Source organism: Eleutherodactylus coqui, chromosome 2, assembly GCF_035609145.1.
Source record: "Eleutherodactylus coqui strain aEleCoq1 chromosome 2, aEleCoq1.hap1, whole genome shotgun sequence".
In the NCBI taxonomy this organism is placed as follows: Eukaryota; Metazoa; Chordata; class Amphibia; order Anura; family Eleutherodactylidae; genus Eleutherodactylus; species Eleutherodactylus coqui.
This window is the reverse complement of record NC_089838.1, coordinates 20,982,621-20,996,408: the sequence shown is the minus strand read 5'-3', so window position 1 is coordinate 20,996,408 and position 13,788 is coordinate 20,982,621. Positions and strand designations below refer to the sequence as shown.

The 13,788-nt window shown below is 45.4% G+C and overlaps 1 protein-coding gene across 7 annotated transcripts in view; it reads right to left on the bottom strand.

Moving 5' to 3' along the window:
• The window catches only part of LARP1 (La ribonucleoprotein 1, translational regulator), a 58,748-nt gene that overhangs the window by 20,137 nt on the left and 24,823 nt on the right, over positions 1-13,788 (bottom strand). For 4 of the 7 annotated variants that reach the window (XM_066590454.1, XM_066590452.1, XM_066590457.1 and 1 more), the window contains exons 2-6: positions 12,476-12,537; positions 9,491-9,556; positions 4,163-4,322; positions 2,153-2,281; positions 465-617 (exon numbers count right to left, since the gene is read on the bottom strand). In XM_066590454.1, the coding sequence (XP_066446551.1) occupies positions 465-617; positions 2,153-2,281; positions 4,163-4,322; positions 9,491-9,556; positions 12,476-12,537 (570 nt within the window). Of the gene's footprint in view, positions 1-464; positions 618-2,152; positions 2,282-4,162; positions 4,323-8,051; positions 8,149-9,490; positions 9,557-12,475; positions 12,538-13,788 lie in introns of those variants that run through there. The other 3 variants (XM_066590455.1, XM_066590453.1, XM_066590458.1) reach the window with 2 other exon arrangements.

The window sequence follows — 13,788 nt, the reverse complement described above, 5'->3', positions numbered from 1 at the left end:
TTAGTGTACGGCAACCGGTAGCCATGGCAACCCATCGTCCCTCCATTTGTGTACCCCTATTAATGCCGCAATTTACATTGATTGCGGCATAGAAGAGGTTTAACAACGAGAGGCTGGCCAACAGTCACAGCCGACTCCCGCTTCTGGATGGGGCGGGCTCACTTACATCCTGTTGCGTTTACCATGCTGCCAGGATGAAAAACGTACCGCCTGTGACGTCAAGCAGTTAAAATAAACTAGTTATAGGAGGTCTTATTTCTAGTGTTACTATATAACGCAGATACATCATGTGCCTACATGGGAACAGAGAGGCTGAGCGCAGGGTCTTCTGGTGGGCCCAGGTTCTGCTTCGACAAAACACCACTAGTTCTATGTACTTGAGAAAGTTTAGAACCCAAAATGAAGTGGACGTGCCCTTGTATAGTATATGGGAGGCTGGGTCCCAAGGCATCCATTTTACTTACAGCGAGTGCCCCCACGACCACGTCCTCTCCCTCTTCCCCGTCCACGACCCCTTCCTCTGAAGCCACCTCGGACCGCACCTTCGCTCTTCACACTGGAAGTGTCATCATAGTCAGGCCATTCCCTTTCCTGCTTGTTATCAGGATACCAAGCTACTGGGGAGAAACCACCACATTGTAAGAGCAAAATCTAGTCTTTGGAGCATGAAATTAGCTTTTAGGCAACTTTAAGGTAAAGACCCCCCCCCCCCCCCATACACATTAGTGAAAAGTTATCTGAACCCACCGATTTCACGATAACCCCTTTAAAATTAAAGCAACACTCCAGTATTGGGACAAAACCAAAAGGCGTATTTATAGACCTGTTGCCCTCATTAATTGCCATATAGTCTTTGATCTGCTGCTCTCTTGGGCCCCATTCTGGTGACCCAAGATGGCCGCAAAGCTTTCTAGACTACTCGATATGCATAGTTCATCAGCAGTCTAATGCATTAGACACTGAGTGACCAGCAGCACTAGCCAATCAGTGCAGAGAGCAACATGTAGTGGCCAATTACAACTTCAGTGTCTATCGAGTAGGTTAGGAAGTGGCGTGGCCATCTTGGATCACCAGAACAGGACTCCAGGAAGCAGTGGACCGGCAATAATACAAAGGGAATCGGGTAGCATACATTTATATTCCACAACACTTCTGCTTGATTCAACCCAAACAACCAATCGCTGAGAACCAGCCAACCCAAACAACCAATCACTGAGAACCAGCCAACCACTGAGAACCAGCCAACCCAAACAACCAATCAGGTTGTGAATCGAGCAGAAGTGTTGTGAAATATAGATATATGCCATCGGGTAATATAACCTTCCCCCTTTCCTGGCCAGGGACAAAATTTTGCTATAACCCCTTTGTAACTTGGGCCTTCGTTGGCAAATTGTCCACACCAACATGTCACAGTTTGAAAACGATACATTCTAGGGGTTAATATTTTTTATTTGATGCTTTTTTTCCCTCTTTTAAGATATTTTTTTGGCATGGATTGGCCTTTCTTATGGTACCAGGAGAGGGCCAGTACCATTTAATTTCATGTTTCAAACAGAGAAAATGGGCAGAAATACAAAAAAAAAAAAAAAAAGAAAATTTTGAATTTTATACTAATTTGGTGGGAGAAGAAAATTCTAAAAAAAATCTCACGCTGCGCATAACAAAATGTGTACTCCAATTTATAATCACTGGAATACCTAGTAATACTATTTTTTAGCATTACCTGGCTCACATTTCATTGGTGAGAGCTGATCATTGCCACTACTTCTCACTTTATAAGGGCAGAACTGACACTGTGCCGGCCCAGTCTGGCAACCATGTGGCACTTCTGGATTTCAATGAGGGTAACGTTATCCTGAAGTTATTTCCTATCACACCGCTGGATGAGTTGATCATTTAGCATTAGATTTTAATTTTCAAATAAAGTAACATAGTAGCAGAATTCTAATTGCGGGACTTATTTAATGACATCTGAAAGAAGCAGCCACATCCTCTTACTACACAAGTATTTGCTCAAGTCATTAGAGCTACAGAAACAAGTGAATGTAACAGACTTAATCTCCCAGAAGTCGCCACCCAAATAAGTGCAACCTGTTTTTGTGTCAATATTGCCAAGTACATAGACTGTACAATGTTAGGAGGAGGAAGGTACCTTTGGGGTCACTGCTATTGAGGGCGTGACGCTGCTGCTCATTCTGACGATTGTTTCTTGAAGCGGTTTTCTCTCTCGGTCCGTCTGCCTTCATTTCTATCTGCAGGGGAACCCACTTGTGTTTATTTCCTGTTAGAAAAAAAATACATAAACTTGTTATATATCATTTATACTAAAATCGAAAGTATTTTAAATATAAGCCCTACCCTGAAAATAAGCCCCAGCTACACTGTTTTGGGTAAAAAAAAGAAGAAGAAAAAAAGCAGTAGTTACCTAGCAGGCGCAGGCCAGGCAGACTTGCTTGCAGTTCTCAGCGCTGACAGAACATCGCTTGCTGGTAACTGTTTGTAATGAATGGTTCTCAAGCACCGCGCTTGAGAACCAATCAGAACAATCGCTTGAGGGAGGCGGGGTTTACAAACCCCATTACCAGTAAGTACCGCCTGCCAGAACTGCAGAGACCCGCGGAAGGGACCCGCACTGCGCCTGCTAGGTAAGTATAGTACATGCCCCAAAAATAAGACCCTGTGCCGCTTTTGGTGCAAAAAATTAATATAAGACAGGGTCTTCTTTTCAGGAAAACATGGTAATGCGTTTTGTAAGATAAGCCCCTTTAAAAGAAGTCAGGCCATCCATACATTTCCAATACAGGGGAAGTGTAACATTACATGCTGGCTAACCATGTAATGAATAGACGGTGCAGGAGCTAATCTTACATATCGCCTCTCTCCATTGGCTTATGGCGGGGTGCTGATGCACGCTGCATTGGTAATCGGTCCCTGCAAGCTGCTTCATTACATGCCAGGAGATTGCTTGCCATGTTGGAGCCAGTTTAATATAGCGATATTGCATTACTAGCAATTCCCCAAACTCATTCTACTACCCAGACCACTACTGCAGAAACTGGGGCAATTCAGGTAAAGCAACCACAGAGAAACTGAACTCCCACCAGCTGTTCTTCCATTCCCATCAGCATAATACCCACATCATTAACGGAGTCTGTATTCTGTCAACAGTCAGCCGTAGCCCAAGAGCCCCTACAACCTTCCCCTTCTCCACTCACAGAGCTATAGAATGTGCTTATATGCACTCCTTGCCAAAACAAAAACAATCACACCCCTGGAAGAAGTTGCTATTTTGCTGCAAAACTCGTGCATGCAGTTCCATCTCAGGGAGAGCTACAAAAGATTAGAGGTGGTGTGATGAGATGAACGGTCTTGTCACCCGAGGCCCTAAAAGTGGTTCTCCGCTTGGCCTATAAGAGGCTCTCCGAGGCTCCTTTGGTGTAGTGACCTCTTCTTCCACTTGTGTAGAGCTTGTTGGCAACTAGACACCTCTACGATGCAGAGAAGAGATGTCACCCCGTTACCAGTGTCTTAGAGGGGCGCATTATTGGGATGTGAGAAGCTTGATGGTCGTATCGATGAATTGCCGCCACCTGGGCTGCTCTGACCAGACTGTTAGAAGGTGTTGGGACCAGTGGATGTGTGAGGGCACACAAGGCAACCGGGCTCAGGACCCCTGACAGACCACCAGTAGAGAGGAGCGTCTGACCAGACTGTTAGGAGGTGTTGGGACCAGTGGATGTGTGAGGGCACACAAGGCGACCGAGCTCAGGACCCCCGACAGACCACCAGTAGAGAGGATCGTCTATCAAGAATGAGCAGCTCCAATCATTTCATTGTTCACCATCCAGAGAAAGGTGGCTCCATTGTTTGGGCCCCAGTGTCCGTTACACCTGATGATAGGCACTCTGTGTATATCAAGAGTTAGAAGGTCTAACTAGACCCCAAGTAACTCTACTGGTCATTATAGGATGACATCGGTCACCAGCAACATAAAACTAAACAGCCATTCATCAAATAAGAAACCACCTTCTACACCGAACCAAGGACAGCCATTTTTAAAAGAGGTTTTCCAGAAATGTGGTTTTGTTTTTTTTTTAATTCCTCCACTGAAAATATCTAAAACGCGTCAGTCCAATATATATGGTGGACAATGTAAAAGCACCTTTCTTTTTGTGAGCCGATCTTTGCCCGTCATCATCTCCGTTCTTCTCCTCGCTGGACTCATCGGATTTGACCCTTTGATTCTCTTTCCCGTCTGCACTCTCTTCTTTCATCTCCTTCTTCCCAAACGACTTCCGGGCTGGCTGTAATTTCGGAGGCGGCTATAAGGCAAGAGAAACACAAGTTAAAACTACGGACTGGTCCACACAGTATAAGGCACTCGCACAATCCTAAATATTCATTACAGTTCCACTTCCAAGGGAAGGCCTTCAAAGGGAACCCGTCATTATGCTTGAGCCCCATAAACTACATTATGGGACTTAAAGATGATGGAACGCAGAGTCAGGGGAGTGGCGTCCGATACTCACCAGGCGCCCCGTTCCAACGTCATGTCAAGTTGCGGTGCGCAGACAGCGTGACTTCACCTAGCTTGCACACGCCAACTTCTATGTTGTAAGTACTACTTAGGGTGAGAACCATCAGCTGAATATACACAAAAAATAGTCGCTAAGGCGTACAAACCACTACTTTTACACACAGCAATGGTTCATTTGTTCTCGCTAGTTCTTTGGTTGATGGCGGCGTTTATGCGCAGGAACCACAAATAAGCAGGACTATCCAAAGGCCCCCCTCATACATCTACAACAATGGTCGGCAAACAATAGTTCGTTGACAGCCATTTCCATTGGCTGCCCATCCACATGAACTTTTGCCTTGACCAAATGTTTGTATATTTGGGGAGTTAACCACAGCCAGTCACCTCTGGCATGGACTTACCCCCCCCCCCCAGAGAGCAGAAGGATCAGGGGTTGAAATCCGCCGTTCCCCCAGCATCATCTATCAGGGTAAAGTTGAGCCGCCCTCAAACACAGATTCGGGTGACTAGACACTAATGTCTATGGATGCCTCTACAATGGGCCAGGTAAGCCTCCCCGACTGTTGCTTTTTTCATGCATGTTGCGTACGCGTCAATGCGGGCAGTAAATCCAACCTGATTTAACCCCCGATTCGCAGAAGCCGTTGTTGGAGACTTTGCATCATCTGACCAATCACCCACATTGCAAGAGACAGTCATAATAGAGGATTGTCTCCATTAGGGATAAAGCATGAAAACCCGTGATGGAGGGGAAAGTAAGTAAACTTTAAGGCCCTGCATCACTCATCCATCAACCACCACAACAGAGATCTTCAGGAGGTCCTAACGCCGGTCACAGATCCCGAGATATGCTAAAGAAAGCAATCAGAAGTGGGGAGAGAAACAGTCTGACAAATGAATTAAAGGGAATAGCAAGCGATCGCACATTGCTCGGACATGGTGATTGGTGCGTGTCTCCGGCACTAAAGGCGCGTCTAATATAGAGGGAGGTACATTGTTTAACCCCTTAAGGACACGGCCTATTTTGGACTTAAGGACGCAACGATTTTCGGGGGATTTTCATTTCCACTTTTTAAAAAGCCATAACTTTATTTTTCCGTCAACGTGGCCGTACAAGGGCTTGTTTTTTGCGTGGCGGACTATACTTTTTTATTTGTACCATTTTTGAGGGGAACACAATGTATTGCAAAAGGTTTTTTTTTTTTTTTTGACAGCAGAGAGAGAAAAGGCAAAATTGTATTTTAATTATTATTTATTTTAACAGAATCAAAAGAGCATAAATGACAAATTTTTTTAGGCGTATTGGTACGATTACAATACCAAAAACATAATTAAAGGTTTTTCCACTTTTGCACATTAAAAACTCTTTTCTTTTGGAAATAATTATTTTTGCATTGTTGAATTCAAAGCCACATAATTTTTTCTTTTTTTACTTCTCCATGTTTGGAGCTCTGTGAGGGCTTGTTTTTTGCATCATGAGCTGTGGTTTTTATTTTTACTATTTTCGGGTACATATGGCTTTTTTGATCGCTTTTATTGCGCTTTTTTAGAGGTAAAATAAATTTTTTTTTAAAACGGAGGAAAAATGCTTTTTAACGGTTATTGCTGCAGCAGATCGTGTGCTCAAATTATAGCACAGGTTGTTACGGACGTAATGATATAATGATACCACATATTTGGTGTTTTTCTTAAAAAGTTTTAATTTTTTCTTATAAAAAGAAGGTAAAAGGAGCAAAAAAAAAAAAGGCTTGGTTTGTTTCATAACACCGGTTAGGTCCCTGAAGGGGAACTGATCCATACCAGCTATCCATACCAGCTATAAATCGCTGTGGTATGGCGTTGCAGGACTTCTGTACTGCAATACCTTATCGCTGGTTATAGCGATCATAGGCAATGACAAAGCAGGACACCTGTAGCTGGCATCCTGCTGCCATGGCATCCGGTCGGCCCTCAGTGATTACATTGAGTGGGGGTGTCCGATGATATCATAGAGGGAGCGCGCTCCCTCTGCGAACCCTTTACACGGCGCAAGAATCGCGTTTTTTGGTCACAGTCCCCAAGAAAGAAAAGAAAAAAGTTGCGATCAAAAAGTCGTACGTTTGGTATTGCCATAATCCTACTACTTCATAGAATAGAAAAAGTCCTTTACGTTGCAATGTGAACGCCATTAAACAAGAAGAAAAAAAAAAAAAACATTCAAAAGTTATGATTTTTTGAAATAAGAGAAAGTGAAAAAACAGTCGCAGCGGGAAGTCGTTAAGCCAGGAAGGGGCACATCCATAGACCAATACATAGAAGTTTGCTTCCGGTTTGGAACGACTGACGGATGACCTTACTGGCACACTGGTCTGTAAGACTTCACCCATCGCTGGCATAAAGTGCAATGCTCCACCATACAGATGCAGGAACCTTCCCCTGGCCTTTACAGACACACTGAGAAACGCCGTTCAAAAATACTCAAGCTATTCTCTAACAAAAGGTGAAGAATGACTATGTACAACTTTAAGCACTTAAGTTGCAGGTGAAGAAGTCTTGGTGCTCGGACCATTTAACGGTGTTATGCTTTACCATTGATTACTTAACCCCAGGACAGGTCCTCATTAGCTGATCGATGCAGGTCGGGATCCCCACCGATCAGCTCTGTCAGAGTGAATACGAACAGCCCTGTCAGCATTGCAGCAGCCCATTTGTCATTGAATTCAATGAAATACCAACCTGGGCCATTGCAATACTGACATGCAGGCCCCGTGCAGAGCTGATCAGCGAGGATCCCGAGCGGCAGACCTCCACATATCAACTATTGATGAACTATCCTAAGGATAGGTCATCAATAGTCAAGTCTTGGAAACCCCTTTAAGCGAAACTCTCCCTCCATCTCCGAAATTGCAAGGCAGAGGACTATCTCCGATTGCATGTCACATCTTCACCTTGGCAATAACCAGTCCACTTTATGCCGAACCCCACAGACAAAGCCAAGAGCTTACAAAGAGCTCTCCAGTGATCAAAGCCAGAGTGCCCACTACGGGCACAGGGCTCTTAGCACCTCATTAATAATCAATTAGCCCCCAAAACAGCAGGCGCAGCATGCCGGCACAGATTTACTCATTCCTAAAAGTACAAGAATCCACATTGCGGTCCAGGCCAGTAATCCACCGAGTCCTGGAGGTGAGAGGAGGCATAATCTGCAGATTAACCAGGGGATAAAAGCCCGTGTCATCAGAGCTTAGGCTAGGACCATTTGAGCAAGAGGAAAAAGATGACAATAGTATAAGTAATGCAATGCGGTGTCCAGATGTAGCAGAGTCCAATTTGTCACTTGCTTGCAGTCGTATGCAAAAATCACAGATAACACAACATTGTATCGAGTCGTGCATCCAGTTCTGCAACAGGCAACAAACCCAGCTCTGCTACATTTGTATGCATAACCGACACATCCTCTCCGCTTCTAAACTGCAGGAAAGCGGCTAAAAACAGATTCTCTCTTTGCATACAAGTGACCACACATCTCCCTTACCTGTGTCCTCAAAGAGCTAATGAAACCCGAAACCTCCACGTGCTCCCAAGCCAAGTTACTCTACCCAGGATCCTAAAAATACTCCCCGGGATGAAGCTTTCACCCCGAGAGCAGTGCATGCTGCATCGGAGGCTTCCAGTCCCAGAATAGAGACTACCAGCAGCAGGCCCGGTGGGAGGACTTGGAAGGAGGGCATCCCCTAAATGGAAATCCTGCTCGGGGGACCTGTCTGTGCTATTCCTGGGTCACACATTGACTTCCAAGATCCTCGCTTGAAATGTGACTACAGTACAGCGCCGATCGCTGCCAATCACCACACATTCCACATCAGAGGAGAGGATTAATGGAAGACAAGTAGTGTTCCACCTTAATGCGACCGCCCTCTATGGCCGTACTGCCACTAACTGCTCCTCGGGACCCTCCGCCATCTTCCAAGATAGTCACTACGCTTCTTCAACTACTCTATGCATGCCGTACATTGGCAACGCATTACAATTACATGCACATTACAATTCATATTGGCCAGTGCTGCTCACGAGAATAGCGCTGGTTAAGGCGAAAGCAATATGCAGTAAATGACTGGCAGTGCCAAGTGCTCATCGGGTAGTGATGGAAGCACCAAGGCCATCTTGTAGTAGCCACAGGAACAGGTAGATCATGGCCAATGAGGAGGGCAACATCCAATGTTTCCCTTCTCCCTTTTTTTAATGCAGATTGATGTTGTGCATTAAAATAAAAATTGCAAGATGTCCTATTTTGGTCCATATTCTTGGCCAAAATTGTCCAAGAAAGTCTATGGGGGTGTATAAAAAAAAAAAACAAAAAAAAACCCAGCAAACACGGATGTTACATGCGTGTGCTGTGTTGTTTTTTTTATGGATAATGAAAACAGAAAAAGTGACATCAATTGGGCCGGCTTGCCTTTTTTGGCGCACATGCAAAACAGATGATGCATGGATGGGACCCGGACGTAAAAGAATGCAGACGCACAACGAAGACACATGCAACACGCACACATACACAGTGAAAACAGACCCTTTTCCCCAGACAGATAAGACACAGTACTTAAGGCCCCCCATATACATTAGACAATAGTTGTCCGAAGCCGCGACTAGCCAACGACTGTACATGTACGGGGGCCAACTGACTGAACCCCAAAAGGCATCAATGGAAAGAAGGATCAGCACTTTGAATTCCAACGCCCGATCCTTTTGGCCCCCGAAAGATAGCCCGCCACCAGAGCCGGCTGACTGTAGCCTCATGTAAAACAAATGAACACTATCGAATCGGGTGTTCATGTGTTTGGGGAGAAGGAAATAGGGGGTCGGCTGAACCAGCACTGAGTCAACAGGTAGTGAAGGTGTGGGCACCTAAATGTAAGTAATACTCAGGGGGTCGACCATACAGCTGGATAGCATTTACTAACAATGGGTTCTTACCGGTGTGCTCTTATGGGCGATCTCTCCAGGTGTTGGCCAGTTGGTGGCATCACCAAAGTCTCCAACCTGCCAAAAAAAAAAAAAAAAAGACATAAAGAATCACATGTAGTTTGTCATTGACTGCCATCCTTAATTTATCCTTGCGACAGCCAGCGCAGTCCGCCTTTGAACGCCAGTTAACAAGTCATGACCTACAAGGAAATGTTGAGTAGCTTTACAAACCCTAAGCTTTTTTTCCCCACCTTCTTGTTTTCTACAAGCAGCGCTACATTAAAAATTCTGCAGGTTTCTGAGCTCTAATCTTTCAGCAATACCTGCTTGATCAGGGTCTGCACCGAAGTTTGTGTGACGATGAGTATACCAGGCATTAGGTTGCAATGCTCTGTAGATTTTTATGTAACTAGAAATTAAGCAATAAGAGTTCTGATCGCTCCACTTCTTAGTCTTCTAGATGTGATATGATCGAAAGGAAGGAATGAGAAGGCAACGAAACAAACCAAGTGAATAGGTCATGTGTGGACATTCTTAAAAGTCACAGCAGCCTCGTAAAAATGCAGAACCGGCTCGGAGAGAACTTCACAGCTCCACTGAGAACGAAAGAGGGCAAAGTGCAGAAGTTATGCGGCAGCAGGTGGGGGAACCAGGGCTCGAGTTCAAGGTGTTGCGCCATTTTTAGAAGTCTGTGTACCAATTTGGTGGCACTCGCTTATCACTGACAGCGAATGCTGGCTTCAGTCAGCTTCATTACCAACGTTAAAGGGGTAGAACCAGAATTGACTTTTATCACCTATCTGTAAACTAGTAAAGTCTGATGGGTAAGGGTCATTGAGAACCCCACCAATCCTATGAGTAGGGTTAGTGCCCCACTCTCCTCTTCACGGTGGGCTTGCTGTATTCCCCGCAGCAGGGAGGAGGTTGAATGGGGCGGCAGTCATGCATGCACGGTGCGGCTCCATCCATTTTCAATGGCAAGCAAGAGATTATACTCCGCCATTTCCGTCAGATCCATTGAATGGAATAGTACAACGCACATGCAACTACCTCTCCATTCAATCTTCACATCACTGCGGGTGGATGCAGCAAACCCACAGTGACGGAAAGGTGGACACGGGACCACCGTTCTCAGATGAGAGACACCCCCTCAGACTTTTATCACTGGGTGGTAAGTGGTTGTACCATAATTGACTTTTGGGCAGATTTTTTACAACCAGTTAACTCTTACACAAGCTGACTGGGCCCAATAATTGGCCCCTATGCGTATGCTCCTCCTCAGCCCATAACTGAGTGGACAATTGCCCATCGGCCGACTGATCTTTCAAGCACGGTGGCAAAGACAGCAGACGGAGAACAGATTGTAGCTGCGATCATTTGTCTCCATACTGGCAGTCATGTTAAACGACTTAAGAGTGTCAATCAACGTGCTAGATTGTCTGTTGGCGCTCATAAATGGGCAGAATGCCAGCTCTAGGAATGGCGCCCTCAGGCTTCGGTCACACGAAATCCGCATTGGGAAAATCTGATGTGAAATTCTGATAGTCCTAACAAAAACACGATGTGAGCTGGGCCTAAGGGCTCGTACAGGTGTATGCAGTCTTCAGTCCATGAATAGGCAGCGCCTTCGCGGACTAAAACACTGCGTATTCCACACGCTTATCTGGACTTATTCTTTGAATGGGTTCATTCCCATTTGCGCGCCCCGTTGCGATGCAGAAAACAAATCGCAGCATGTTTTCTGTTAGCAATATTGCCCATGGCCTTCAATGTGGCCAGCGGCGGCCCCCATGAAACCAATGGGAGAACATTGCGATCTCCTGCCGCGGCGGTGACAGCTGCAGCAGGGGATTCCTTTAGCGATCTTCTCCCATTGATTTCGATGGGGCCGGCACTGCTGCCACTAGTCCCATTGAAAACAGGGTCACAGTGAAATCTCCTGCCCCGGCTGTGCCAGCTGCGGCAGGGATAAAGGGAACCCCTGCAGGGAAGGGAGGCTGTTCCCTTGTGAAAATACCTCCCATCCAGGGGGTTTCAGAAGCACTGCGAGAGCGTTACCAGGCCGTGGATCACAGCCCGATATCGCCCTCGCCAATGTGCAGGAGCCCTTAAAGGGATAAAGCTGACAGTGCATAACAGCAGAGTACTGTTAAAGGACTCGCGTAAGCACGGACTCGCACTAAAGCAATCGTGTGCGGGGCTCAAGTGTTGCAGCAACAGCCGAGGCTGAAAAACTGGTCTTAGTGCCCACAGCAACCAATCAATCACAGAGCAATTTTTATCTTTAAGGCAAGTCTAAAATAAAAAGCCAATCACCGTTGCCAGGGGCAAGGCAGCCAGTTATACGAGAAAATACACTTGTAGTAACATACAGAACTATTTTGTTAAAAATCGGCTGGGGTTTGCTACCCGGGACCCTGGCCGATCAGCACTGCAATAAATAGCACAGCAGACTGCTCCGATCACTGTGTAGTGGCCGGAACCTGTAATGGCAGGCACAGCTGTCATAGGTCATTTATAGTATTTGCGTGTAAACCCCCTGAAAGGATCGGCTGTGTTGAAATGAAACATGGCTGACTCTTTGTCGCCTCCATGTCCCCAAAAAGTTCACATAAACCTTATGGGACCTCAGATTGCTAGGGACTGCTGGGCAGCGCTAACGAGATACGGCTCTGCGATTCTTCCTGCGACACGGATAATGGTTTTGATAGTATTAGGAGATGGAGGAGAGGAGGATATCAAAAAACCTACTAGCAATTGTATGTATGTATGTATGTATGTATGTATGTATGTATGTATGTATGCATGCATATATACACAGTTTTTAAAATTTGTTTTTGTTGCCCCTTTAAGAGTTAATTTTTGCATTGCAGGCAATAATCACGCTGGTTCGTGCCAGTTGTCAGTAAAGCAGCACATGGTTTATCCATGGCACAATCTGTTGGGACTAACAACCCCTGCAATAAATGATTAGTAGAAAAATCAAACCCTTACCTTACTGCCTCGTCTTGGCCGATTGGCACCAGCTTTTACCACCTTGGCAGGCGCAGGAGGATCTGCAAGAAGGAGTTACAATGACATTATTGTCTTAGACATAAATCATTAATGACTGCATGACAAATCATAACCATTATGACTGTAAGCCATGACAACTTGTAGCTGTAGAGCGATGAGTACCCAGAAGGCATGGCATGACAATAAGAACATGTATAAACATACAGGGTTGGCACTGCCCGTAGATAGGTGGCCATCACAGGCAATTACACTGCCACCCTAATATATCTATCTTTTTCACATGGGACGGAATATTCCGCAATAACCCTGCAGAAAATTCACCACCAAGATATGCGCTGCCAACGTACGGATTTCGGTGCACAATTGAACCGCCATTGAATAAGATAGGGTGACATGATCCCCGTTCTCATTATCGATGGGGACACCCCTTGGTCTGACCACCACTAACCCAAGTTTTAAACTTTTCACAACTTGTAGAGCTCACACACACACAGGCGCGTGCAATTTTGGTCTGTGAAGCTGCCACCATTTTCATCTCGTTAGGCGTATTTAGTGCGTAGACTTTTTTTTTTAATGCACATGTTGTATTTGTACTTGTAGCATTTACTGGCACAAAAAAAAACAAAAAAAAACACGCAAGATGACCCAATTGCTGTCACAATTTTTTTTTTTTTTTTTTTTTTTAACCCACTATCTCCTGGCGACACGTGCAAAATTGCACTGAATATGCAAGCTACTGCATATTTGCTGTGTTTTTTACGCAATCCCATAGATTTTAATGGGCGAATTCAGTCCATGATATGGACCAAAACAGGACATGCTGGGATTTTTCTTACGCATGCAAAACCCCCCACTTATCTGAATGCCCTAATCTAAAGCAATGGGGTTCATACGGACAGTCATTACATGCTCATGAGGTGTTGCCGTCACTTCAAGGCCCAATGTCCACAGGTGGATTCGAATTGCGGAATCTGCACGGGACACCCGCGAGGATGATCCGCAGTTCAAGCCGCCCATAGAGAAACATGGGGCATCCACACTTCAATTAACACCTGCGGATTTGAATTGTGGATGCCACGTGCGGAAAAGAAATCGCAGCATGCTCCAATTTACCGTGGATTCCGCGTAGATGGGCTCCATAGATCTCTATGGAAGTGCGAGATTCACAATGCATCCGCAAGCTTTTAAAAATAATTTCGGCACTGACACGCGGGTCTTCCGCTGCAGAGATCTATGCGTGCCGTGGACATGAGGCCTTATGGGTATGCTCACAAGGGTCAAATAGGTCTTGG